Genomic DNA, 25,331 nt, shown 5'->3' with positions numbered 1-25,331 from the left:
TACCACTCTTGAAGACAACCACTATGGAGTGACCTGCACTGATAACATTAAACTCAGCCACCACTAAGGCAGGCAGGATTCATGCATGCTGTCTATTGGGAACGAACCCTGGCTTGTAGTAGCTCCCAAACTGTATCTTGTAGTCTGATGAGAGCTTTCTGGGCCAAAAAATTAACAGTATGGACAGGACAAGGAAACATTTGCAGGCTCCGTTTAACAGTGGCCAGTCAAACCTCGCACTCTCACTACCCATTCTGCTTCTGTATATAGTCATATGCTTATAATAATCTATCCCAGTCTTGCTTGATGCAAATCCTAAGGCTGGAAAAGAAGAAAGTGAGCTTCAAAAGGAGCTTTTCTAGTAGTAAAACACAAGAAACTTCCCATAAAAAATTGTTCAAAGTAAGTCCACTCAAAATTCAGAAAAAAAGCAGTTTATATTGAAGGTACTCTGTAATATATTAAACGTTACTTGGCTGAGGGAGTGAGACTATGGATGAATAGTGCAGGTGATTCCAGTCTATGTATCAAGTGATTCCAGTCCTTTTGTATCAAGAGGATCAAACTGTTGATTAAAGCATTCATTTGGTAGGTAGACAATCACAGCTTTACAGCTTTACTGACACCTCAGTCAGTGAGAAGATTTGAACTTAATTCTCCTGTATATGTATAAGAAAGCCCAGGACTGGTACAGAGTGAAGAACCACATCATCTTTGGCTGTGCTCTGAAAGGAGGGGCTGGTGTTTCTCCTCAGTTCTTGTACGAAGGTATTAGGCATGCAGCTCTGGGTCTCCTAAACAGGTCTGCAATCCCGAACACAAACCTCATGCCTAGGGAAGAGTCAGGCTAAAGACAGTTTTACTCAGCATTTCCTTCTACCTTCCCTGAAGACCTCCTGGTTATTCTGTTTGAATCTTCTTGGCACAAGGTCACATCTTTTGACTCCTGCTTGCTTCATATCTAAAGTATTTGAAACAAAGCTCATTTATGGGCTTTAGATGGCCTCTGGAGCACATCAGAAAAGGAAATTTAAGTCTATGCTTTGATGTTGCTGAAATCTGGGAATACAAGCATGCTCAGTTCAAGGATGCCAGTTTGTGTCCCATTGGGTCTTGAGGTGGCAGCCAAGGCTGGTGTCAGGCAGCTGAGGTTCTCCACAGAACAGCTCAAGCTGATGCCCAGCACAGGGAGAACTAATAGGATATGCTGGTGTCACTAAATCATCATTGTACTCACCCAAGCTACATGCTTGGTCTGTCACCATGGGCTTGCTGGCACAGATCAGGAAATACACTGTTTTATATTTATCTCCAGCTTACACTCTAATAATAATAGTGACACAGTAAATGTGCCCCCATACACTGTGTGCACAGGACCCGCAAGCCTAACTCGTGGTTACTGCTGGCAGCACAGCATTTAAATCTTTGTTGAAATCTAGCCCAGGCTAATTCTGAAAGGCTTAAAGTCTAAACATATTTACCTAACAAGAGATCCTATTACAAATAAAAGTCTCTACATAATCAAGACCCACAGTGTGGCTATCAGACAGCCCTAGTAATGGTGGGTGTAGCTGAACTGTCACTTCCAGAATTATCACCCTATCCCAGATACGTTGCCTGGAGTTACCATGTGGGACAGAAAAACAGTAGCAAACAATAAAGTTTTAACTCCTTATTTTGAAGTTTAAAAAGATTTTGCAGTTGTGGCTTAATCACTTGCAACAATTGATTAAACTTTACCCTGCATATTGCTTTCTGATGAGTGTTTTATGTGTTCTTGTCTCTGCAGACTGAAGAAGTCCTGAAGATTGATGGAGGGCCATGCTATTCAAACAGCAGGCGTTGCTGAGACAGAAGCTCTTTGTGCTAGGCAGCCTTGCTATTGGAAGTCTCCTATATCTAGTTGCCAGAGTTGGGAGCTTGGATAGGTAAGTCGTTAAGTAGCTGCTCCCTCAGTTATAAATGGGCTCAGATTGTCTGAGTTTTTGCTTCAAGAGTCTGGCTTCTTTTTTTCTTTTTTTTTTTTTGTTTTGTTTTGGTGTCTATTCATGTATAGGAAGACAGAAGGACTGTCTATTCTAGTCGTGGTTTTCATTTTTCTTTCCTCCCATTTGGAGAAGAGAGTAGGAAAACAGAGTTGCGGGTCATCCCTGTCAAAGTATTTCTGTCTGTCTATTTGTATTCTGAGCACATTGGCACTTGTTTTCAGAGAAGAAATAAAACAGCATCCAGTAAAAATGTCATTACAGTAGCTCATTTTTGTCTGTGTGCATCTGTGTGTTGACCTCTAGTTTCAGCAAAACAGTTATGATGTATTTATATATGGTCTTTTCTAAATTTATGAGCAAGCAATTAATGTGCTACAGTGGTAGTTAAAATTAAGTATGAGCCTGCAGAGTAGCTCATCAAGTTTTGAATACTATTTCACTTGAAAGATGGCTTCAGGGTTTGAGAATTTTAACTATGTTAATTAACCAGTATTTTCTGGAGCTGAATGTGCTAAGTGGATGGATTTTCTCTGCAAATGTTTTCCTGGAGAGCAGTATAAAATCCAACTGAGGAAATCAAACATTATTTGGTACTTTTGACCAGGCTGAGTTTTGACTGATTATTGACAGTGCAACAGTAGTGCTACCTGCACTGACACTGCTGCTTCTGTCACGTTCAAAATGGCCTGGGATTGCTCTGGTAGGTGCTACACGAAGATAGAATAAAAAAAGCTGTTTCAAAAGAATGGATGAAATGAGACTTCGAGATTTCCAGAAGCTGGTAGACAGCTGGCCTGTGCTAATGTTCTATTAGCCCTCTTCTTTTAAATGATGGAAAATATTAGTTGAGTTCAAAATTGTGACACAATGCTGTGTGAATATGCAGTGCATGGAAAGAGTTACCTAGTGCCTTTTGCTAGGTAATGTTGAGCTCCATCTGAGGTCACTGCGTGCCTTCTTCATCTACTTAAATCCACTCCAGAAGAAGACGGAGGCTGTACTCAGCTAGGACCAAGTGCATTGCAAATGAAGCCCCAGAATTTATATCTTCTTTCCCCTGGTGGTCAAAGCATCTCTGATGCTTCAGAGGTGAAAACTCCACTGAGACTAATATGATTGTGTAAACGGAGGCAGAATTCTTTACTGGTCCTTGCAAAAGTATATTTTATGCTTAGAGGCATGAAATCTAATTAACCTTATGCTATTATCTATGCTTGCACATCTACAGAATTTACTGATGGCTATAAAATTATCTCGCCACAGTATTTGACTCGCTGACCTCCTGCAGCAGTGCATTCCACTGGTTTCATATCTAGAGTTGCCAATGGCAGTAAAATTCAGTTTCAGTCTTTTGCATTACCCAGTGTGAAAAATACCACACTGCTAAAAAGCAGCCCTTTATTTGGACTGGTTACGAAAGAGAGAGAGAAGGAAGCGCTAGAAAGGATGAGACACAGATGAATTAACTGGAAACGTTCATCTGCCTCAGCACTAGGGCACAATCCAAACTTGTTGTATCTGTCAGTAAAAGGACATTGAGTGGCTTCAATAGACTTTGTAATAATTAGTCTGAACTGATTGTTCAGGAAGAAATCCAGATTCATTTATGCTTAATTTATGCTGATCCAATTTGAACAAGAGAGCTGGGGATGGCCTGCATTTAATAGCCTCAGATTAGGCTCTTCAACGGGAATGTTTTGAGTTTTCTTAGGCCCGAAGGGAAATTACCACTAGCTTATCTGATTCATTGAGTCACAAAGTCAGATGAGTTGAGCACTTCCCTCCAGGGGAGGCCACCATCCTTCAGATCCTGAGTGCATGGAGTTACTTTGCATGTGGAAGCTCAAACAGATTCTGTGCCTGGCAATTTTGAGAAGATCTGGATCAGTCTTTTTGTTGCCTGACTCTCATTGGCAGTTCGGGGAGCCTCCGCACCTGATTTCAATGTTCTGAACTGCTCCTGCTGGAACCAGGCTCATAATCTTTTGCCACCATGACACCTACATTAGAAAGCAATTAGCAAGTATTCTGAATCAGGAGAGACAGCACTTGTCATTAAGATTGTCCAACCTTATTTCAGCTGTTTTGAAATTTGTCAAAAATACAGATGAGTTGCTCTATGGTGGGTTTTCTCAAGAAGAATATTTGTGGAGTTTTACTGTAGCAGTTTGGGCAATTGACGGTTTTGGGAGAGCAACTTCAGTGATGTAATAAATGTCATATACTATTTCTTTGCAAAGAGCTTTGTTATTTTAATGGAAAAAATGACTCAGAAAATAAAAAATATTAACATGTTGTGATATAATAGTAAATAGTTACATCTGGGCATTCAACTACCAAGATCTGACAGTTGCCTAAATATCACCACTGCCAAGATCTTTTAAATGATGTTTTTTAATGTTTAGAGAGAGGAGAAGAAAGAGAAAAGAGTAAAAAAACCTAAATGTAAAGTGTTGAGGAAGGACTTTTAACAACATCCAATCTTTTCCCTTAGGCTAGAGGATATCTTGAGTATTTATTTACTTTTAAAGGAAGCCACCCTGTTTAACAAGCTGTTGTGTTACACGGAAAGCAGCACTAACTGTCTTTTTGTGCAAAAGAGATAAAATTAGTTGATGGGCCTGGAACTGCTGTTGTGGAATCCTTTTTGCTTGAAAACAAATAACAAATACACAGAAGGAGAGGGAAGAGAAGAACAGAGATAGCAACCGCAGCTTCTGTTTCTTCTGCTTTTAACTGCCGCCTCAGTGCTGCAGAAAGACTGTCTTACCAGCCCCAGTCTGACCAAATTGTACTACTGTCAAGTCAAGACATTGCTTTCTGCTTGTTTGGTTTTGTGTGTTTTTTTTTTTTAATTGGGAGGTTTGCATCAGCGTTTCAGTGATTCAGTCTTTGCCACCAAGCCAGGCTCTTATTCAGTAGATGGCAGACAGCAAAGGAAAAGAAGAGACTAGAAACTTGAGAAGAGGAACAACAGGAACTCACTTCTCATCACACCTTCTAATTAGTCTACAGGATTGAGCTAGAGCTCATGTAAACACAGCAATGTCATCTGGGTTGTTTCTTCAGCTCTGTCTGGAGGGGCTACATCTCTCAGCATCTGGATAATCAAGGAAACAGCTAGTGGGTCAGCCAGGGGCATCAAACTTACTTTGTCCCAACCATCCATTGTCTGAGCATCAGTGTCAAATTAGAGACTCCAACAAGCAGTGATGAATGGAAAAGCCATAAAGAAATAAATAATTCTGTCCTGAAAGCAGGGTTTGAATAATATACAGTAAATGAGTGAGGGGCCACATGCTGAGAAACCAGAATAAATACTGAATACCTAAACAGCTATTAATGAGCATTGCCCATCTGGTATACTGTCTGAGGCAGGGGTCCTGTGAAAAATAATAGCATGTGGCCGTGTAATTTAAAAACTGTATCATAATGTATAAGCACAGTGAGCTCATATTAAAATTGCCTAGGCAACCTTTGTTCTTACACATCCTTAATTTTGGAGGGCATGGCTCCACAAAATTATTAATGATATTATTCTGTAGGACTTTGGAAGCTCTCTCTACACACCAATTTAGTCTTCAGTGCAATATTGACCTGTATAATGACCAAAGTATTGATTTGGGAGTGGAGGGGAGGGCTTATTCAAGGTTCTGTAGTAGCAAAATTTTATCATTTTTCTTACTGAATCATTTCTTGCATTCAGTGACATCAAATATGAAAAAGAAGCATTAGAAAAGTGGAAAACAAGTGAAATAATTACATGTGAATAGAAAAGAATAGCACAAAAATGCAGAGGCAAAAGAAGAAACAGTAGGCATAAAATGAGGTTTGGTGGGAGGATACGTAAGCAATGATAAGAAAATAATTGATGTAATGATGGAATAAATGCATTTTTAAAAACTTTTTTTGCTGTTCTTTCTCTGCCTTGCTAATCATGTCTGATTCAGAACCTTGGTCTTTCTGATTCTGATTCACAGGGAAAATACTGGGCATCTTGTGAAAAGGAGGGTAAATATTGAAAGGTGATGCCTAGAAAGCTGCTTTTCACCCCTTTTGCTCCTCTTCACTAAAAAGGTCAACTCTGGATCAGCAGCTAATAAAGTCAACACAATGGGAAGCACAGGAAAGAATTCAGGCTAGAACAGGAAAAGTGTTGGAAAGAGATGACTTAAATGAACTGGATTTTCAGATCAAAATGACCAAATAAAATTCATCTTAGAATGACTAAAAAACTGCCAAAGCAATCACAAAATAATGAGGAATGTGGGAGGTGTGGCAAGGTTCAAGAAGCCCCAAGAACAGTAATCATAGTGCCTATGCTTGCAAAGAGCAGAAGATTGGAGTTAGGAGTTACTCAGCTAAATCGCAGCAAAATACCAGAATAAATAATCAAACAATTTGCAAACAATTTAATCACTGGCAGCGTAAAATAAAATTTGAAAGATGGGCACATGACATTACATTGAAAAAGGTTTCCAAGAGCGTGATTGCCTTATATAGAAAAATTGCCTTAAGAGATTTCCCCTTTTTACAAATACCTGTTATTTTCCTTGCAGACTACAGCCCCTCTGCCCCATCGATGGTCGATTTGGACCGCGCGGCCAGGACGAAATTCCGCTGCGAGCTCTGCAGTTCAAGCGAGGGCTGCTCCACGAGTTCCGAAAGGGCAATGCCACCAAGGAACAAATACGACTGCACAATCTGGTTCAGCAGCTTCCCAAGGCCATTATCATTGGGGTGCGGAAAGGAGGCACCCGAGCACTGCTGGAGATGCTGAACCTTCACCCCGCAGTGGTCAAAGCTTCTCAAGAGATTCACTTCTTTGACAATGATGAGAACTATGCCAAGGGAATTGAGTGGTACCGGAAAAAAATGCCTTTTTCTTACCCTCATCAAATAACAATTGAGAAAAGCCCTGCGTATTTTATCACTGAGGAAGTACCTGAAAGGATTTACAAAATGAACTCATCTATCAAGTTATTGATCATTGTCAGGGAACCTACCACAAGAGCTATTTCTGATTACACTCAGGTGCTGGAAGGTAAGGAAAGAAAGAACAAAACTTACTACAAATTTGAGAAGCTGGCTATCGATCCTAATACCTGCGAAGTGAACACTAAGTATAAGGCGGTGAGAACCAGCATCTACACAAAACATCTAGAGAGATGGTTAAAATACTTCCCAATCGAGCAGTTTCATATCGTGGATGGAGACCGGCTCATCACAGAACCGCTGCCAGAACTCCAGCTGGTTGAGAAGTTCCTAAATCTTCCTCCAAGGATAAGTCAGTACAATTTATACTTCAATGCCACCAGAGGGTTTTACTGCTTGCGATTTAACATTGTCTTTAACAAGTGCCTGGCGGGTAGCAAGGGACGCATCCATCCAGAGGTGGATACCTCTGTCATTACCAAATTGCGCAAGTTCTTTCATCCCTTTAATCAAAAATTTTACCAGATCACTGGGAGGACATTTAACTGGCCCTAAACTAAACTTCAACAACACTTTCTGTTGCACCTGAGACATGCAGTAAATGTCTCTGCTAAAATATGCACTTTTCATATACACGACTATCAGAGTAACTTTTTGTCATGCATACGTGTACATATGCAGTGTGTGACCAAATATACAGTGGGATCAATTTTTTCTACAGAGTAGTAACTAACATAAATTTACTGTCAATATAGTTGCATCTTTTAAGATATGATAATAAAGGGAAAGGAGGTATTTAGGGAAATAAAGTCAGACACCATTAAAAGGGTCAGCGTTCCTCTTGCTTAGTGAAGTGTTTATGTGACATACTTATTGATCTAAGCAGAACGTTAGTTTATGCCATAAAAATTCATGTCAGAAGTCTGTGAAGCTGTGAGAAAGCATAATCTGCAGGCTATATTTGGTATGTATATTGCTAAAGGAATACTGACACTTTAAATACAGTGCTGAATTTTTACAATGAGAGTGGATAGTACTATTTTCTTATTATTTGAAATTAGTATTTTATCTCATACAAACTACATCGTTTCAGAGTTCCTGTGGTGAGTTGCACTATTGTTTTATTGTATGGACCATAGTGTCACTTGTAGCATGTCAATCATGTGTCAAAACAAGGTCAAATAATTTTTTCTTCTATGCCTGTGTGTCAACAAAGCTAAACATCATGTACATAGTGTACAATGTTTGTAAATACTGGTTTCACACTAAGTAATTCTATTTTGTAAACTGAATATGGCTATTTAATTTATTGTGAAAATTAAATTTATTGTGGTATTTAAAAATGGAATGGATTAAAATTACCTATATGTGCAACAGCTTTTCACCTTTGCTTGATGTGCATCAATGTGGTCTCCTAGCCCAGAGAGATCATGTGCATGAGTGTGAGAGAGCGAGCTGCACATGTCAACTTGGTTTCTAGACAGTTGAGAAAACTGATACATGCGGTGAAGCTGAGCTTATTAAAAAACTCATCCATCTGGGAATCTGGTGTAATGCACACCTCAAAGAACATTATTGCTGTTCTGTTGCAGCACTTTGCTATAATTAATTCAGTTGCAGTAGCCCATGAGGGTAAGGAATGACTGTAAAAGCTTACTGGAACCAGGTATATCAAAAAAGCAGAGCCGCCATTAAAACAAAAATGACAGACAGACAAACAAGACCAGAAGCAGAGTTACAGAGATTTCATCACCAAAAGCTGGTGATGTTTCAGAAGTCAAAGAAAACAGTTGTGCTACCTCTGCTTTTATCTGGTAGCATATGCACCTGCTCCAAACAGCCAACCGCAGTGGTGTTATCACTGGTATAAACTGGGAGCTCATGTTTCCATTCAGTAAGTGACAAGAAATTAGCTCAGGAAATGAGTATTTTCATGCTTTATACATTGTATGGCTCTTAAAGATACATAAGCAAAAGAATACAAGCAATTGAAAGATGTCCTTTTAATGAAAGAAAGAAAAAAAAAAAAAACCACTTTAAAACCAGTATCTAAAGATTGATGGGGACACAAATTTTGGAAGGTATCCAGAACATCTGAATATTCTGAGCTACGGTAGCAGAGTAGCTGGTAGTTAAGATTATAATAAGATAAGTTTTCCCTGTGGGCTGTTTATCTTGCTCAGTGATTTGGAAGCATCAGTTTTCTAAATAAGTGATTTTTAAATCTCTTGTGAGAGATTACTACTTGTCTTGCTGTATCTTTAATCATATGTGCTACCACTGTGAGCAATGTGCCCTTTCTTCATGCTGCTTCGGAGCCTTGCCAACACAACATGGTGGAGCATATGTGGAATTTTCCGCAGTAGCTACAATACTACTCACTGTTTTCCTGTATAACAGCCATTTACCCTGCCCACGTCCAGGCATAAAGCCTGAGATATTTAACTCACCTAATAGTGTTCAAGAGGAGATTTTATCCAATTTCACATTTTAATGGTCTTCAGGTGAGCAGAGTCCAGAGGGCTTTGGGTGATACTTACTGGTTTCATATAGTCCCTGCTACAGACTACGACTGAAGGCTGAGATATATTTTCAATGAAAGGGACAAATCAGGCCAAAGTTACCTTTAAGCATGAAATATGCATTTGAAATTAATATCTCTCTGCATTGATCAGAAAAATCACAGAGACTGTGATCTAACAGGCACAACTACACATACTCCTGTTAAAGTCAGCTGGCTTAGCTCCAGCTTATCATTTGCAATTTTGGAGACACATGGATAAATTTAGGTGATATCTTAGACAAGTCTTGTTCAAAAAAGCACAGAGGAACAGTCAGGAATAGCAGGGGAGGAAAGAGAGTTCAGAGGCACTGCAATGTATTAAAAAGCCTAAAAGAGCAGAAGACTCACTCATTTTCACTAAGAGTTCACTGCAACATCCTCAAGTCTTTTTGACGTTACCCAGTGAAAAGAAAATTTCAAAACTGGTTCTTAGTACATGGATACAACACACCACCCAAAGCACACTCCTAGGTTAATGGGGATTTTGCTGCAGTATTCATAACCAGTTTGAGAAGTTCTGACCTTATGGTATTTACCTCTTCAAGAGCAATTTGTGAATAATTCATTTCAGCCTCTTTGCTTTGCTTCCCAAATCCTGAGTGAATCATTTCTATTCAAATTAATCGTGAGTGTTCAGACTGGGAAGAGCGCTCATAGCTTAAGTTTATGATTGCAGAGTGATGCACAGCTATATGAAGTTGCAGCTGTTAACTTATGGCATTCAAGTTCTCTAAAGACAGTGCATCTTTCATATTTTCCACATTGTAAAATTGCAGGCTTCACAACTCTGATAAATGTTTGGATTAAAACTGCTAATATTTCTGTGCATTTTTATCAGATTGTCCCAGCTGCTATTTAAACTACATAGAAAAACAATTTGCAGCATAAAATAATACCAGAGATGAATTTGAAATTGTATTTTCAGAAATCAGTATATAGGTAGATAAAGGACTGACATTTGGAGATCAGTAATTAATTTACCATTAACCCACTATACTGCGTTTTCTTAAGGAAAGCAGAATAAGCATGATGAAAATGTATTTTCCCTATTTTACTGGATTTTTTTGCCATGATGTCTACGAATACAAGAGCAACAGTGTTTTTTATCACATATTTCAATATACTAGGCCAAGATTTTAAGAGGCAATAGGCATGAACTGAAACACAGGAGATAGCTTCTGAACATCAGGAAAAACTTTTTACTGAGATTGACTAAACATTGGCACAGGCTGTCCAGAGAGGTTGTGGAGTCTCCATCACAGGAGATATTCAAAAGCCATCTGGACATGGTCCTGGGCAACTGGCTCTAGGTGGCTCTGCTTGATCAGGGGATTGGACCCCCCTTCCAACCTCAACCATGCTGTGAAGGTCTCCCTTTACCATTAACATTCTTTTTAAGTATTGCCCATCAGTTCAGTGTCACACAGACCTCAGAGAAGGTCCAAGCCCAGTGTCACAAGCCAGTCCAATCACTGTTCAAACCCAAGCTGTGGAAGCACGACTGTGCACATTACTCCCTGGCTAGCTGAGCTAACTCATATTGTGAGCCTGTGCAACTTATTGGAACCCTCTGACTGGAGAAGCTAAAGAAGTAACTCGGAGAAAGCCTTCTTTTTCACATCCTGGATGACCTCGGCAGTGATGTTGAGTGTAGTAATACAAGGTCCATAGCAGGTAAACTTGCAGAAAAGAGAATTTAGGGAAGTTCTTTTTGAGAAGCTCACAGTGAGCAATGTCTCTTGCATGGTATTCTGTACAGCAAGGCATTGAGGTATACCCATAAACTTGGGCAACAGAGCCATTAAAATTTGTTTCATAGATGCATATTATTTAAATTCTCTGCAGTTCCAAGTGATGTTAGCAGCCACTTACACTGGACGCATGCCTTAGGGATATATCCAGAACTTGTGGGCTGCTGAGTGAATGCAAAAGATTCCTCTCTGAACACATGTGATAAAGATTTAACTTACATTGCTTCTCTGTTTTGATTTGAGTTATATGTAAGACCACAGTGTAGATCATAATTGGAAGAAAACAAAAGGAAAAGTTCAGTCAACCCACAAACACATGACAATAAAGTTTTGCAGAAATTTCCTTTCCTTGTCTCCCATGTAGGCTCCCAGATACTAACGAGACTTGTTGAAATCATGATTTAGCAAGCTAGATCTATTTTACTCTAAACAATCAAATGTTAGCAACAGTGAGAGAATAAAGCTCCTATAAAATGACTGGGAGCGGGTTTGTGTGAAGCTTTCAAATGACACTTTCGTAACAGATCAGACTTTACTGCTTAAATGCTCGTGCACCTGTCCAAGGTGGAAAGCTCAGAAATTTGATGAGTTTTAGCCCTTTCTGAATTCCACAATTCTGTTTCCAGGCATTTTCGGTTTGATGGAATAAACCTGTTGTTAAACCAGGGTTACCGCTGAACTCATTGCATCCAGTTATTTTGCAGACGTGATTTCACACATGCAACTAATTTATCTCCCATGAGGTAGGGTTGAGTGCTCTAGCAAAAGGTGTTTGTTAACTGATATATCTCACTGAAGTTTCAGCAGTGCTATAAACTGTTACAGCAATAGCATAGCACTGAAAAGAATTATCTGCATCCTTGGAGAAGGCCACAGATAAAGCCATCACTGTAAGGGATTTTTAATACCCACTTGAAAAAGTTCAAGGTCCAGCTTCTCCTAAAGAAGCTAATGTTGGAGCAAAGATCATCCAGAAGTATCGTTTGGTAATGACAGTCTTACAAATCACTGCTGCTGGTTTTGGTACAATGACTGAGAAGCCTGCAGTGATCAGCAAGTTCACAAACGACTCTTCTTGACAAAGAAGAGCTCAGGAGCTGAATGCATCTCTGCTTTCATTTAAAATGGGATAAAATGCTATTTCTTTTCCATGTAAAAACACCTTTAGAAACCAGATTTGCAGAAGAAGCCTACAATCCCATGGCAGCTTAAGTGAAGCTGGCTAACGCTTGCCAAGGTCCCAACCTCCCTGTCCATACAATGTCCTCTTTCCCTCTCCTTTGCACTGATTCTCATGCTTCTTCCACATAGAGCTGCTTCAGTTCACTACACAAGCAGAAGACTAACCCGACCTAAAAAGGTGAGTATCATCACTAAAAATGTACTGGGTCAGAGCAAAGGTCTTTTCGAAGCAGGATCTGTCGCTAGAAGTGGCCAATAGCTAATGTCTCAGGAAGGCCATAAAGATAAGGAAAGCATGAAGACATTTCAAGGCTCCAATGGTTTGCAGTCACTGGGTGTCTCCAGTGGGAGAGGGCAGCGTTCAGATGTAGCAGCACCGAGTGCCTTTCTCTTCTATGTACTTACCCAGAAACCCCTTGAGCCCACTGACAAAGTGTTCCCCCGCTGCGCTCTAAACCCTCCTATGTTATCCGCTTGCAAGAAGAGGTGTATAAAATGAATCAGAAAAGTCTGGGTAGTACCTTTAAAACCTGATGATGAATATAATAATATGGAAATAGAAGTTTTATTTTCCTTCCTAACTCACTTTGAAAATGCTATGGCTTGTTTTATTAGTTTCTTAAAAAATACTTGCCACACTACCTTAAACTTATTGGAGACACCTGAGCAGAGCTGGTCCTCAGTTTTGTAAAAGGCTGCAGAAACAAAATAAATGATGGTAAATTTTACTTTTTAAAGAGCTTGTTTGCAGAGGAAAGGACTTCCGATAAGAGCTTTAAAGAGATTTTTAATAATAATCTTAAACTTTTTTTGTTTCTGTACTGTCAACAAGGACACTGACTGGCTACTTGGTTACAGTGCTGTTAGTCTTCTACTTCAGTGTCACTGTTTAGAGTCTGTCGTGTAAGAGTTACTTCACAGAGGAGAAAAAAAATATTCCAAAACCTGGGCACCATAGATCCAGTGACTCCCAGATTGCCTTATAAGGATTTAATTTTGTTACTGAAGGCTCATGCATGTTACCAAAATAGTGATGTGCCCAGGCTAACCATCATCACTGCCTATTAGCTGATTTTTCCTTTGTCTATGAATTTCTTTGAGGAGATGCTTTGTGTGTGATATTCCATAGCACTCTTCTACTAGCTGAGCAGCTCTGGCTAATCTATTCTTTAAAGCCTGATTTATCTTCTGACAACTTTGAGACAGGTGTAATAAACCCATCTTCAGAACTACCAGCTATCACTAACTGCATTTGCATTTATAGAGAAAGGATTTTCAATTCTTTCTGCAATAGTGCACCGATGAAAGAGTCAAGCCCTTACAGAACATCCATGTGCTATCAATCTGGATACCAGCCTTTTTCCCAGGGCTTGAATTGACAAGTGCAAGGAAAGCGCAGAAAAGACTAGAACGCCATCGTCCATCCGCACCGTGCTTAGCATACAGTAAATAAGATTACCTGCTGTTCTGAGATTCCTATAAAAACTGGCAGTAGCATGACTGAGGGGCTGACGTTGACCAAGCTACCCAACTCTTTTTAGTTTATATCTAGCTTACTTTCAGTTCAGCTTTGACTCCATTCACCTTCATATCAGTTACAAAATTCTCTCATGGTGCACAGTGATCCACAGCTCTCCCTGAAATATATATCTTGTGAGACAGAAAAAGAAACAGCAGCAGAGGCTGTCAGAGTCTTTGCCACTGTGACTGCAGAGAAAGATTGTGGCACAACAAATTTAATTCTGCTGATGTCCTTGTGATTCCTAGCTGATTCCCTCTAACAACTTTCAAAATAATCTCCCCCCAGCAGCAGCGGTCACTACTTTGGAAGGTTAATGCTGCTGTGAAAATGTCCTGATTATTGATCAGGATTCAGGCAAAATACAAAATATCTATATTTTGAACAGATTGAAGTCCTTTGATACAGTATATATACTGTACACATAAAACACAGCAAATCATAGGACACGACAAGGAAGCGATGCCACTTCAAACCATCTAATGTTATGCCTCAGGCTCATTAAACAAACAAAAAGTAACATGACAGACTCATGCACGTCTTACTCCTGGCCTTAATTGCAAACAACTGTTTTGTAATGTGTGAGGCCTTTGCCATCCAATTCCTTGGCTGATTTTCTACTGATGAAAGACTTTCCACTTCGTTGAACTGTGAAGGCATCGTTTCTATTCCAAACCCATGGAGACAGAAGAATTAATTTACAATTCCCTACTATATGAAAAAAGTGATAGGCATTTCATAAGAGGTGGGACCAGCAGCGGCACTATTACTAACTTCATCTTCCAAAAATTGCTCCAGCTGTTACAAGCTCCTCAGCGTAGCTCCACTAGTAATACAGCTTTACAGGAACAGAAAAAAGCCTTTTTACTTTGGATGGCTGTGGTGTATCACAGTGCCTTGCAAAGAAGCAGCCCAGGCCTACAGGGTTGGTGAAGCGAAACCATTATTTGTCTCGAAAAAGGAAAAGCACCGCATCTGCTATGCATTGAAAGGGCCAGCCTGCATCAAGGAGACAAAGAAAATAATAGTTTGGGGTTTGGGTTTTGTTTTTTTTTAAAACTGAATTGTGAGGCCAGTCTTCTAAGAGGTAGCCACATGTAATTATCATTGCCATCAGTAATAATTAGCAATGTATATCCTATACAACGGACAGTTACTCTTGCACCTTCAGGCACGTTTAAATCAGTTTGCTCTGAAGGCATGCAGGATTAACTGGAAGAGAAACTTGCACTCAGTGCTGATTAGGGAAAAGTCTATGGACTATGTTTCCATCCTGCAGTCTAAAATTGCCACCTGCATGCACATGGTCTGCCCTGGCACAGTGGCCTGCCATTCTAACCCCTGACAACAAAAGGGGAACGAGTACAGCTACTTATACAAGTTCATTTATATTTGAGATCCAATAAAATTTCCTTTTGCAAAGCCACAGAGTTTTTATTTTAAAATGTTGCAAATTGGTGTTGAGTATTTCACAGCTGTCATGTTCACTTCCACTTTTGACACAGATATTAAAAGAAATCCAGAATATAGCTACTCAGTCATCTTATGAAGCCTTGGAGCTACCCAAACACTCCAGATTTCTATTACTTAGTTTTAATGGATTAGAATAGCAACGACACAAAATGCTAAGTTATTTGATAAACAAAAGTAGTAGCAATGCATTTTTATACTGCATGAAAGAATAGAAACAGTCACAGGAGCAGGCCCAAATTGTAGGTACCTTCTCTTCTTGCTTGTTCCTACACATTAACCTCTAAGACTCTTCTTGACAGCTTTCTTGTCCGACCTCAAAAGTGCACTGAGCTACATCCAAAGACTGTTTCTACTTGCACTATGGCTAGGATATTCTTTGAATATATGAGAAAAGCATTCAAATTCCCCCAAGCTGAGGAAACTCTGTAATGTGAGTGTCCTGGTTTCAGCCAGGATAGAGTTGGTTTTCTTCACAGAAGCTGGTGTGAGACTGTGTTTTGGGTTTGGGATGAGAAACTGTTGATAATGTGCTGATGTTTTGGGTTGTTGCTGAGCAGTCAAGGACAGTCCAGCTTCTCGTGCTGGCCTGCAGTGAGCAGGCTGGGGGTGCACGGGGAGCTGGGAGGGGACACAGCCGGGACAGCTGACCCAGGCTGGCCAAAGGGATATTCCCTACCATACGACGTCATGCCCAGTACATAAACTGGAGTTGGCCGGGGGTGGGAATCGCTGCTCGGGGACGGGCTGTCGATCACGGGGTGGTGAGCAATTGCTGTATTGGGCATCACTTGTTTGACCCTAACCTCAACCCTAGAGGCACGAGTATGCGAGCTGCAAGGAAAAACAATTACAAAGGGGGGTTCAGGTTCCTACAGAAAAATCGTCGCTCCATTTTCCAGTGGGCAGCTTCCCAGAAAGAATAGAAGAGCTGATCTCACCTCTGATCCTCTTGAAGGGACTTCTGATTCATATTTACAAGAAGGGGGTAACGAGTACTATGAGCAGGATTAGAGGGGCCCTGCCTCCATCTAGGCGGAGGAGAGGGACAACCGAGTTTATTGGACTGTGTGGATTAGATGGCCTGGCACATCAGACCCACAGGAATATAAGGCTTTAGTGGACACCGGTGCACAATGTACCCTGATGCCATCAAGCCATATAGGGGCAGAGCCCATCTGTATTTCCGGAGTGACAGAGGGATCCCAACAGCTGACTGTGCTGGAGGCTGAAGTGAGCCTAACTGGGAATGAGTGGCAGAAGCACCCCGTTGTGACTGGCCCAGAGGCTCCATGAATCCTGGGCATAGACTATCTCAGGAGAGAATATTTCAAGGACCCAAAAGGGTACCGGCGGGCTTTTGGTGTAGCTGCCTTGGAGACGGAAGAAATTAAACAGCTGTCCACCTTGCCCGATCTCTCAGAGGACCCTTCTGTGGTGGGGTTGCTCAGGGTCAAAGAACAACAGGTGCCGATCGCTACCACAACAGTGCACCGGCGGCAATATCACACCAACAGAGACTCCCTGATCCCCATCCATGAGGTGATTCGTCGGCTGGAGAGCCAAGGAGTGATCAGCAAGACTCGCTCACCCTTTAACAGCACCATATGGCCAGTGCGAAAGTCTAATGGGGAGTGGAGACTGACAGTAGACTATCGTGGCCTGAATGAAGTCACGTCGCCACTGAGCGCTGCTGTGCCGGACATGCTAGAACTTCAATATGAACTGGAGTCAAAGGCAGCCAAGTGGTACGCCACCATTGATGTTGCTAACGCGTTTTTCTCGATCCCTTTGGCAGCAGAGTGCAGGCCACAGTTTGCTTTCACTTGGAGAGGTGTCCAATACACCTGGAATCGACTTCCCCAGGGGTGGAAACACAGCCCTACCATTTGCCATGGGCTGATATAAACTGCACTGGAACAGGGTGAAGCTCCAGAGCATCTGCAATACATTGATGATGTCATCGTATGGGGCAACACAGCAGAAGAAGTTTTTGAGAAAGGGAAGAAAATAATTCAAATCCTTCTGAAAGCTGGTTTTGCTATAAAACAAAGTAAGGTCAAAAGACCTGCACAAGAGATACAGTTGTTAGGAATAAAATAGCAAGATGGATGTTGACAGATCCCAACGGATGTGATCAACAAAGTAACAGCTATGTCTCCACCAACTAGCAAAAAAGAAACACAAGCATTTCTGGGCGTTGTGGGTTTCTGGAGAATGCATATTCCAAATTACAGTCTGATTGTAAGCCCTCTTTATCAAGTGACCCGGAAGAAGAATGATTTTAAATGGGGCCCTGAGCAAGGACAGGCCTTCGAACAAATCAAACAGGAGATAGTTCATGCCGTAGCCCTCGGGCCAGTCCAGGCAGGACAAGATGTTAAAAATGTGCTCTACATGGCATCCAGGGAGAATGGCCCTACCTGGAGTCTCTGGCAGTAGGCACCAGGAGAGACTCAAGGTTGACCTCTAGGGTTTTGGAGTTGAGGATATAGGGGATCTGAGTCCCGCTATACTCCAACTGAAAAGGGGATATTGGCAGCATATGAAGGAGTTCGAGCTGCCTCAGAAGTGGTTGGTACTGAAGCACAGCTTCTCCTGGCACCCCGACTGCTGGTGCTGGGCTGGATGTTCAAAGGGAGGGTCCCCTCTACACATCATGTGACTGATGCTACGTGGAGTAAGTGGGTCACGCTTATTACACAGCGGCCGCAAATAGGAAACCTTAATCGCCCGGTTATCTTGGAAGTGATCATAGACTGGCCAGAAGACAAAGATTTTGGAATATCACCAGAAGAGGAGGTGGCACGTGCTGAAGAGGCTCCACCATATAATGAACTGCCAGAGAATGAAAGGCAATATGCCCTGTTTACTGATGGGTCCTGTCGTATTGTAGGCAAACATTGAAGGTGTAAAGCTGCTGCATGGAGCCCTATACGATGAGTTGCAGAAGCTGCTGAAAGATGAGGTGAATCAAGTCAGTTTGCGGAGGTGAAAGCCATCCAGCTGGCTTTAGATATTGCTGAACGAGAAAAATGGCCAATACTCTATCTTTATACTCACTCATGGATGGTGGCAAATGCTCTATGGGGGTGGCTACAGCAATGGAAGCAGAGCAACTGGCAACGCAGAGGCAAGCCCATCTGGGCTGCTGAATTGGCAAGATATTGCTGCCCAATTAGAGAATCTAGTCATAAAAGTACGCCATGCAGATGCTCACGTACCCAAGAGTCGGGCCACTGAATAACATCAAAACAACCATCAGGTGGATCAGGCTGCTAAGATTGAAGTGGCTCAGGTGGATCTGGACTGGCAACATAAGGGTGAATTATATATAGCCCAGTGGGCCCATGACACCTCAGGCCATCAGGGAAGAGATGCAACATATAGATGGGCTCGGGATCGAGGGGTGGACCTGACCATGGATGCTATTGCACAGGTTATCCATGAATGTGAAACGTGCGCTGCAATCAAACAAGCCAAGCGGTTAAAGCCCCTCTGGTATGAAGGACGATGGTTGAAATATAAATATGGGGAGGCCTGGCAGATTGACTATATCACACTTCCACAAACTCGCCAAGGCAAGCGCTATGTGCTTACCATGGTGGAAGCAACAACCGGATGGCTGGAAACACATCCCGTGCCCCACACCACCGCCTGGAACACTATCCTGAGCCTTGAAAAGCGAGTCTTATGGCGACATGGCACCCCCGAAAGAATTGAGTCGGACAACGGGACTCATTTCCGAAACAACCTCATAGACACCTGGGCCAAAGAGCATGGCATTGAGTGGGTGTATCACATCCCCCATCATGCACCAGCTTCCAGAAAAATTGAACAATGCAACTGACTGTTAAAGACTACCCTGAGAGCAATGGGTGACGGGACATTCAAACATTGGGATAAACATTGAGCAAAAGCCACCTGGTTAGTCAACACTAGGGGATCTACTAATAGAGCCGGTCCTGCCCAATCAAAACTTTTACGTACTGTAGAAGGAGATAAAGTCCCTGTGGTGCATGTGAGAAATATGCTGGGGAAGACAGTCTGGGTTACTTCTGCCTCAGGCAAATTCGTGGGATTGCCTTTGCCCAGGGACCTGGGTGCACTTGGTGGGTAATGCGGAAGGATGGGGAAGTCCAATGTGTACCTCAAGGAGACTTGATTTTGGGTGAAAATAGTCAATGATTTGAATTGTATTATGTTAATTATTACACAATACAGTATGGCATTACTACTATGGTTGCTATCTACCACATCAATGGTTTTACAGTAAGAATCACCCAGACTGATGAAGAATGAGCTTCACTGAAACCAAGCAACGTGCAGCAGTGATGGAACCAGAACTGGCTTCAGCAGCTTGTGCCCAACAATTCCCTCGAGATTGACATCTTCGACCTGCAGATCATGGACATGCACCGTGCCAGATGACAATCCAACACCACATACCATCTCCCCTGCCCTGAGAGACTGCTATGATGGATGAAGCCCAGAGTCATGGACTGAATGAACTCCACAGACATTTTAAAGTGATGGCCCATGGACTAAGAAAGTGATATCTGTGTATATATATTAAAAGACAGGAAGAGTAATAATGAATAATTGGAATGTATTGAAAAGTATAGGACCCGGGCATGACGTAAATGGTATGGAATAAGGGGTGGATACTGTCCTGGTTTCAGCCAGGATAGAGCTGGTTTTCTTCACAGCAGCTGGTGTGAGGCTGTGTTGTGGATTTGGGATGAGAAACTGTCGATAACGTGCTGATGTTTTGGGTTGTTGCTGAGCAGTCCTTGACTGCTCAGCTTCTCGTGCTGGGCTGCCAGCGAGCAGGCTGGGGGTGCACAGGGAGCTGGGAGGGGACACGGCCAGGACAGCTGACCCAGACTGGCCAAAGAGATATTCCCTACCATACGACGTCATGCCCAGTACATAAACTGGAGTTGGCCGGGGAGCGGAAGTTGCTGCTCGGGGACGGGCTGTTGATCGCTGGGTGGTGAGCAATTGCTGTATTGGGCATCACTTGTTCTTGTACATTCCTCTGTCGGTATTATCATTGTTGTTTCCTTCTCTCTCTCTGTCCTATTAAACTGTGTTTATCTCAACCCACGAGGGTTTTTTTCTAATTCTCTCCCTCGTCCCACTGGGGGAGTGGGAGTGAGTGAGCAGCTGCGTGGTGCTTAGTTGCTGGCTGGGGCTAAACCACAACATGTGAGGTAGCCATTTTTGGGGGCAAGTACAAAACACAACTGCTGGTGAAGCAAGGTTGCGTGCTGTCAATGTTTGCTAGGCTTGCTCAGCACCAGCTGATCTTGTACAGTCTCCTCAGGAAGCCTAATGGATGGATGCCATGAAGTCTTGGAGAGGTAAGAGGCTATACTGATATTTCTGGCAAGGGACTGTTGTTGATTGCTGAATCATTAGAAGGCACTGTCCTTACTCATGGTAAGGGTAGCCCCGCGCCTACAACTGGGTTACAAATTCTGCAAAGTGGTTACAAAGTTTAGACATTGCAAAAATGGTTCTATTCCTCCAAATGTCTTGGGAGTGACACCCTTGAAGTAGAAAATCTCACATGTGGAACCATGCTCTAGGTCTGCAAGTTAGCAGCCAACTTAAAACTATCTAAGATTATGAACACTGTAGCAGCCTGCACAGTAAAACCAACACCATCACGCTGTTCAGTAAAACCAACACTATCACTGTTTCCAGAAGAGAGATGAGACCAGGTACTCTGCAATATTTCATCTCTGTATAGTGAATCGCAGGGTTGACATTATAGGTGTTCACATGGTATGGGGAAACCTAAGTACTCCAACAAGTTTGGTCAAATGGTCAAGTGGTAGAACTGCTCTATTAGCCACCAAGCAATCTTCAAACCTAGTAATGCATTATGAAAACAGCATTAGAGTTCGTTTGAATAACATTGGTGATCTCATTTCATTTCCTTTACAGTTCTTTATTAGTTACAATTCAGCAAATCTGATGTCCTTTTAACTTGCACAGCTTTTTGTGTAATCAAGCTGAAGGTACAGTAGCAATTTATATTCAATTAATTCCAGTTTTTCTGCTGCAGCTTTTTGGAAGTGCAATATGAGAATCTAGAAGGAGATCATTTTCCCCCACAGAAATTGAAGTCAAATGCAAGACAGAAGCAGAGCCCAGAGGATTGAAATACCACTGCCTTAAATTAAAGAGACCCTGTCTGCCACACACGTAGTAAAATCAGTGGGAGACAGCTCTGTTAAACCAAACTTTATGATCCTGTAGAGAGAAGAGGGAAGTTTCAGGTGTGAAGAAGAGGGGAACATCACAGCTGCTGGAGCCATTGTTCAAAAGAATGTCTCCTCAAAGATAGGCCAGGGCTGTATAGTAAATATGCTTTGCCTATATCGATTTTGATCCTAGCATATCCAGCCAGTGTATCCCAGCATATTTTCTGCTTTCACCCAGATTGGGAAAACTCCACTGCCATGCCCTGAGTATGGTCAGGTAATCGACAGAAACCTCTCTGAGGGACTGACATAGCACCCCTGGGAGCATGTGTGCACCCACTTTCCTCCTCTTCTGCCTTACCTGTCCCACCACCTTCCCACACCGAGTCCCACATCATTAGGCTCCCCATAATCTTTACCAAAAGGAAACACAAATACAGAATAATGATTAATCCAATGACTCCCCTGCAGTTGGTTGTGGATGGTGCTGACATATTAAACAGATGAAATCAGGAAAGCTCCCGAGCCACAATGCAGCTCATGAGCGGCCTCAGTACAGCTCCCAGGGTTGGGCTATGCTGCACAGCTGGCAGAGAGGCTTGGGTTTGCGGCAGGAACCCAAATCTGCAGCGATGGCAGAGCAGGGGCAAAGCGGGTTCATTTGCTGATGCACCTTGGCCCATCACTCAGCGAAAAGGTGTGCTTCCTGAGGGGGCTGCTCTCATCTTCTCCTTAGGCATGTAAGGCAGGTCTCTCCCTTGCTACATAACCTTTCTGTATAAGTACATGCAGAGCAAGTCTTATTCTAAGTCTTTCATATGCACCTGCTCTTTCCTGGTCTTCAGAGCTCATCTCCATCACATCTGAGCTCTTTCCACCTGGGAGAAAAACATCTGGCATGGGTCTTCTCTCAGTCTCTCCCTAAGGCTGTTCAAAAAATTTATTGTTTTGATAAGGCTTTGTTTGTTTGTTTGTTCACATATATTGTTGTGGTTTTGCATTATGGAAGGGAGAATGACTTTTGTGTGCTGGGTTGATGTCCTTTTGTAAAGCAGTAGATATGTAATTGCTCAGACTTCTCACATGAGAGAAATCTTGCCCTTTTGCTGGGTTTCCTGCTTGATGACTCACCACATTTCAGGGTGACAGAAAGGGCAGCTCTTTATGTCAACTCAAAGGTACTATGAGCATGACTGACAAAGGTTATTACTCTCCTAATTAAAAAATAGGAGAAATTAACCACTTAAAAGGAGCTAATTCCAGTTGTCAGCTCAATGTTTCAATTGAAGGGAGATGTCTACATACATTTTGAGCTACTCTAAAGCAAGTATGGCCAAGCTGTGACTCCTGACCCACATTAATTTTGCTCAGGGACAGTTCATGCACAGCTTTCAGGCAAGGATTATGTTATTTCTCTGAGACAGGGAACGCTGTTAGGCTGCAGAATGCAAGGGAATCTGTAGAAGTTGTGGCTGAGAAATTTTATATGCTGAGCTAGCCAACTTGAATTGTCCAAATGAATCATTCCTATAACCCTGCAGCTTGCATCTTGGAAGGATAAACAGCTTCTGTATCTCAGAATAAAAGTCATACAAAAAAACTTGAAGAAAATAGAAGTGCAGAAAAGCACTGTAATGCTCTGTGATAGAGAGAAACTTGTTTGACCCATTACCTGCCACAAACCTTCAGATCATTCAGGGTCACACAAACCTGACTGTTTTGAAAGTTAGAATTTCAGTTAGTGTCGTGGTTTAACCCCACCCACCAACTAAGCCCCAGGCAGCTGCTCGCTCACTCCCCCACGGTGGGACGGGGGAGAGAATCAGAAGAATAAAAGTGGGAAAACTATTGGGTTAAGTTAAAGGCAGTTTAAGAGGGAAAGCAAAAGCCGCGCACACAAGCAAAGCAAAACAAGGAATTCATTCACCACTCCCCATGGGCAGGCAGGTGTTCAGCCATCTCCAGGGAAGCAGGGCTGCATCATGTGTAACGGTTACTTGGGAAGACAGACGCCATCACTCCGAACGTCCCTCCACCCCTTCCTTCTTCTTCCCCCAGCTTTATATACTGAGCATGACGTTATATGGTATGGAATATCCCTTTGGCCAGCCTGGGTCAGCTGTCCCGGCTGTGTCCCCTCCCAGCTCGCCGTTGCACCTCCAGCCTGCTCGCTGGCAGCCCAGCACGAGAAGCTGGACTGTCCTCAACTACTTGGCAACAACCCAAAACATCAGCACATTATCAACATTTTCTCATCCCAGATCCAAAACATAGCCTCACGCTAGCTTCTGTGAAGAAAATTAACTCTATCCTGGCTGAAACCAGGACAGTTAGTAACATAAATCCTAATAACAGTAGATGTGATGGGGTACTGCTGTGTATCTGTTTCAAGTTACCAAATCTACATAGAGAAAAGGATGGATGTCTCCTTAAAAATCTGTCCAAAAATTATAAGGCAAAGTAGCATCGCAGCTCATGATTTTGTCCACGGGAATTTCTGCTGGAAAGCTCATCAGATTGAACATAACTTTAGTGGTACATCTTTTTGATATTTTAAATACACTATTATTTAATAATTAATTACATTTTTAAACACAGAAAGTTTCATGGCTCCATTATATTTAATATTTTACCTACATTGATGAGCATAAAAGTCTTTCCCCAGCCATTTGCAGGTAACATAAAAATTGTTGAGAGAATAAATATTCAGGAAGTCAGCTGCTGTTACCCAATGATCATATTTTATTGTCATTTTGACCAAAAATACATCATTGGTTTATTGAACCTGACAAAAAAAAAAGAAGATCAAGATCTATTTCTATGCAGAATTGCTCCATCAGTGTCAAGACCATTTACATTATGCCTCCTTCAGTACCACAATCTCTCCTCCCAGTTTTGTTATCCAATAGTGCACAAGTCCCTTTCATGTCAGCTGCAAGATGAGTTATCAGGATGCAAGGTAGTTTTCATAGCTATCTGGGGGCTACTATACTTCTGTTCTTTTGCAAATGTCTTCAGCATATGAGATATTTCCGTTGTGCACAGCAGTTATGCTGACAAAGCTAGGATTTCCAAACATCTGGCAGCTCAACTGGCTTAGGCACAACAGCTCCACTTGACGTGCTGGATATCCAGAAACCCCAACCCAATGGACAGGGCCCTTACATCATGACCAGGGCAAAATTGCTTGCACTGCATTGAAATTTCTAGGCCAAAAAAAAGTGCACATGCTCTAAGCGAATAGCACGTTTATCTTTTTCGTGAAGAAGCCTCAGAATTTATCCCACAGTGCACATGAAAGAGGTTTGTTTGACAGCCCCGTTGACTGAAAGCTGCTGTGAATACCACCCAATAGCCAAGAGCAGCATGAATTTCTCTATAGTTATCAATAAGTGCAGGACGAAGCAGGAAAAGAGGAGAGACTGATCTAGTCTTCACGCCCCTTTCAGTCCTTTGCTTTTCAGCTGATTCATGTGACAGGGTCTCCTTTTCATACAGAATAAGACTTCAGATTCTCAAACATACTCATTTTCAGTAAAATGACCCAGGAATAAGCACATAAGCTGTCATAGCCGAGGTTTCTAAAGGTAATAGTAGTTACTAACTGGTGAAAATTTTAGTGGTAGTTTTTAAAAAAGATCCCTGAATAAAAGTACAACAGGGACCCCTGAAGACTGAAAATGCACCAGTTTAATGTCATAATTAAGA

The 25,331-nt window shown here is 42.0% G+C and overlaps 1 protein-coding gene across 1 annotated transcript; it reads left to right on the top strand.

Moving 5' to 3' along the window:
* Positions 1-1,575: 1,575 nt before the first annotated feature.
* Positions 1,576-7,478, top strand: HS3ST5 (heparan sulfate-glucosamine 3-sulfotransferase 5; the record flags this gene model as incomplete). Its single annotated transcript, XM_081997880.1, has 2 exons — positions 1,576-1,928; positions 6,548-7,478. Exons 1-2 carry the CDS (start codon positions 1,822-1,824, stop codon positions 7,476-7,478), a joined length of 1,038 nt encoding a protein of 345 aa, XP_081854006.1. The 5' UTR covers positions 1,576-1,821.
* Between the last annotated feature and the right edge of the window lie 17,853 nt (positions 7,479-25,331).

Source organism: Phaethon aethereus (genome assembly GCF_964289735.1).
Source record: "Phaethon aethereus genome assembly, chromosome: 3".
Lineage (NCBI taxonomy): Eukaryota > Metazoa > Chordata > Aves > Phaethontiformes > Phaethontidae > Phaethon > Phaethon aethereus.
The sequence above is the reverse complement of the archived record's forward strand: the minus strand, read 5'-3'. Positions and strand labels throughout refer to the sequence as shown.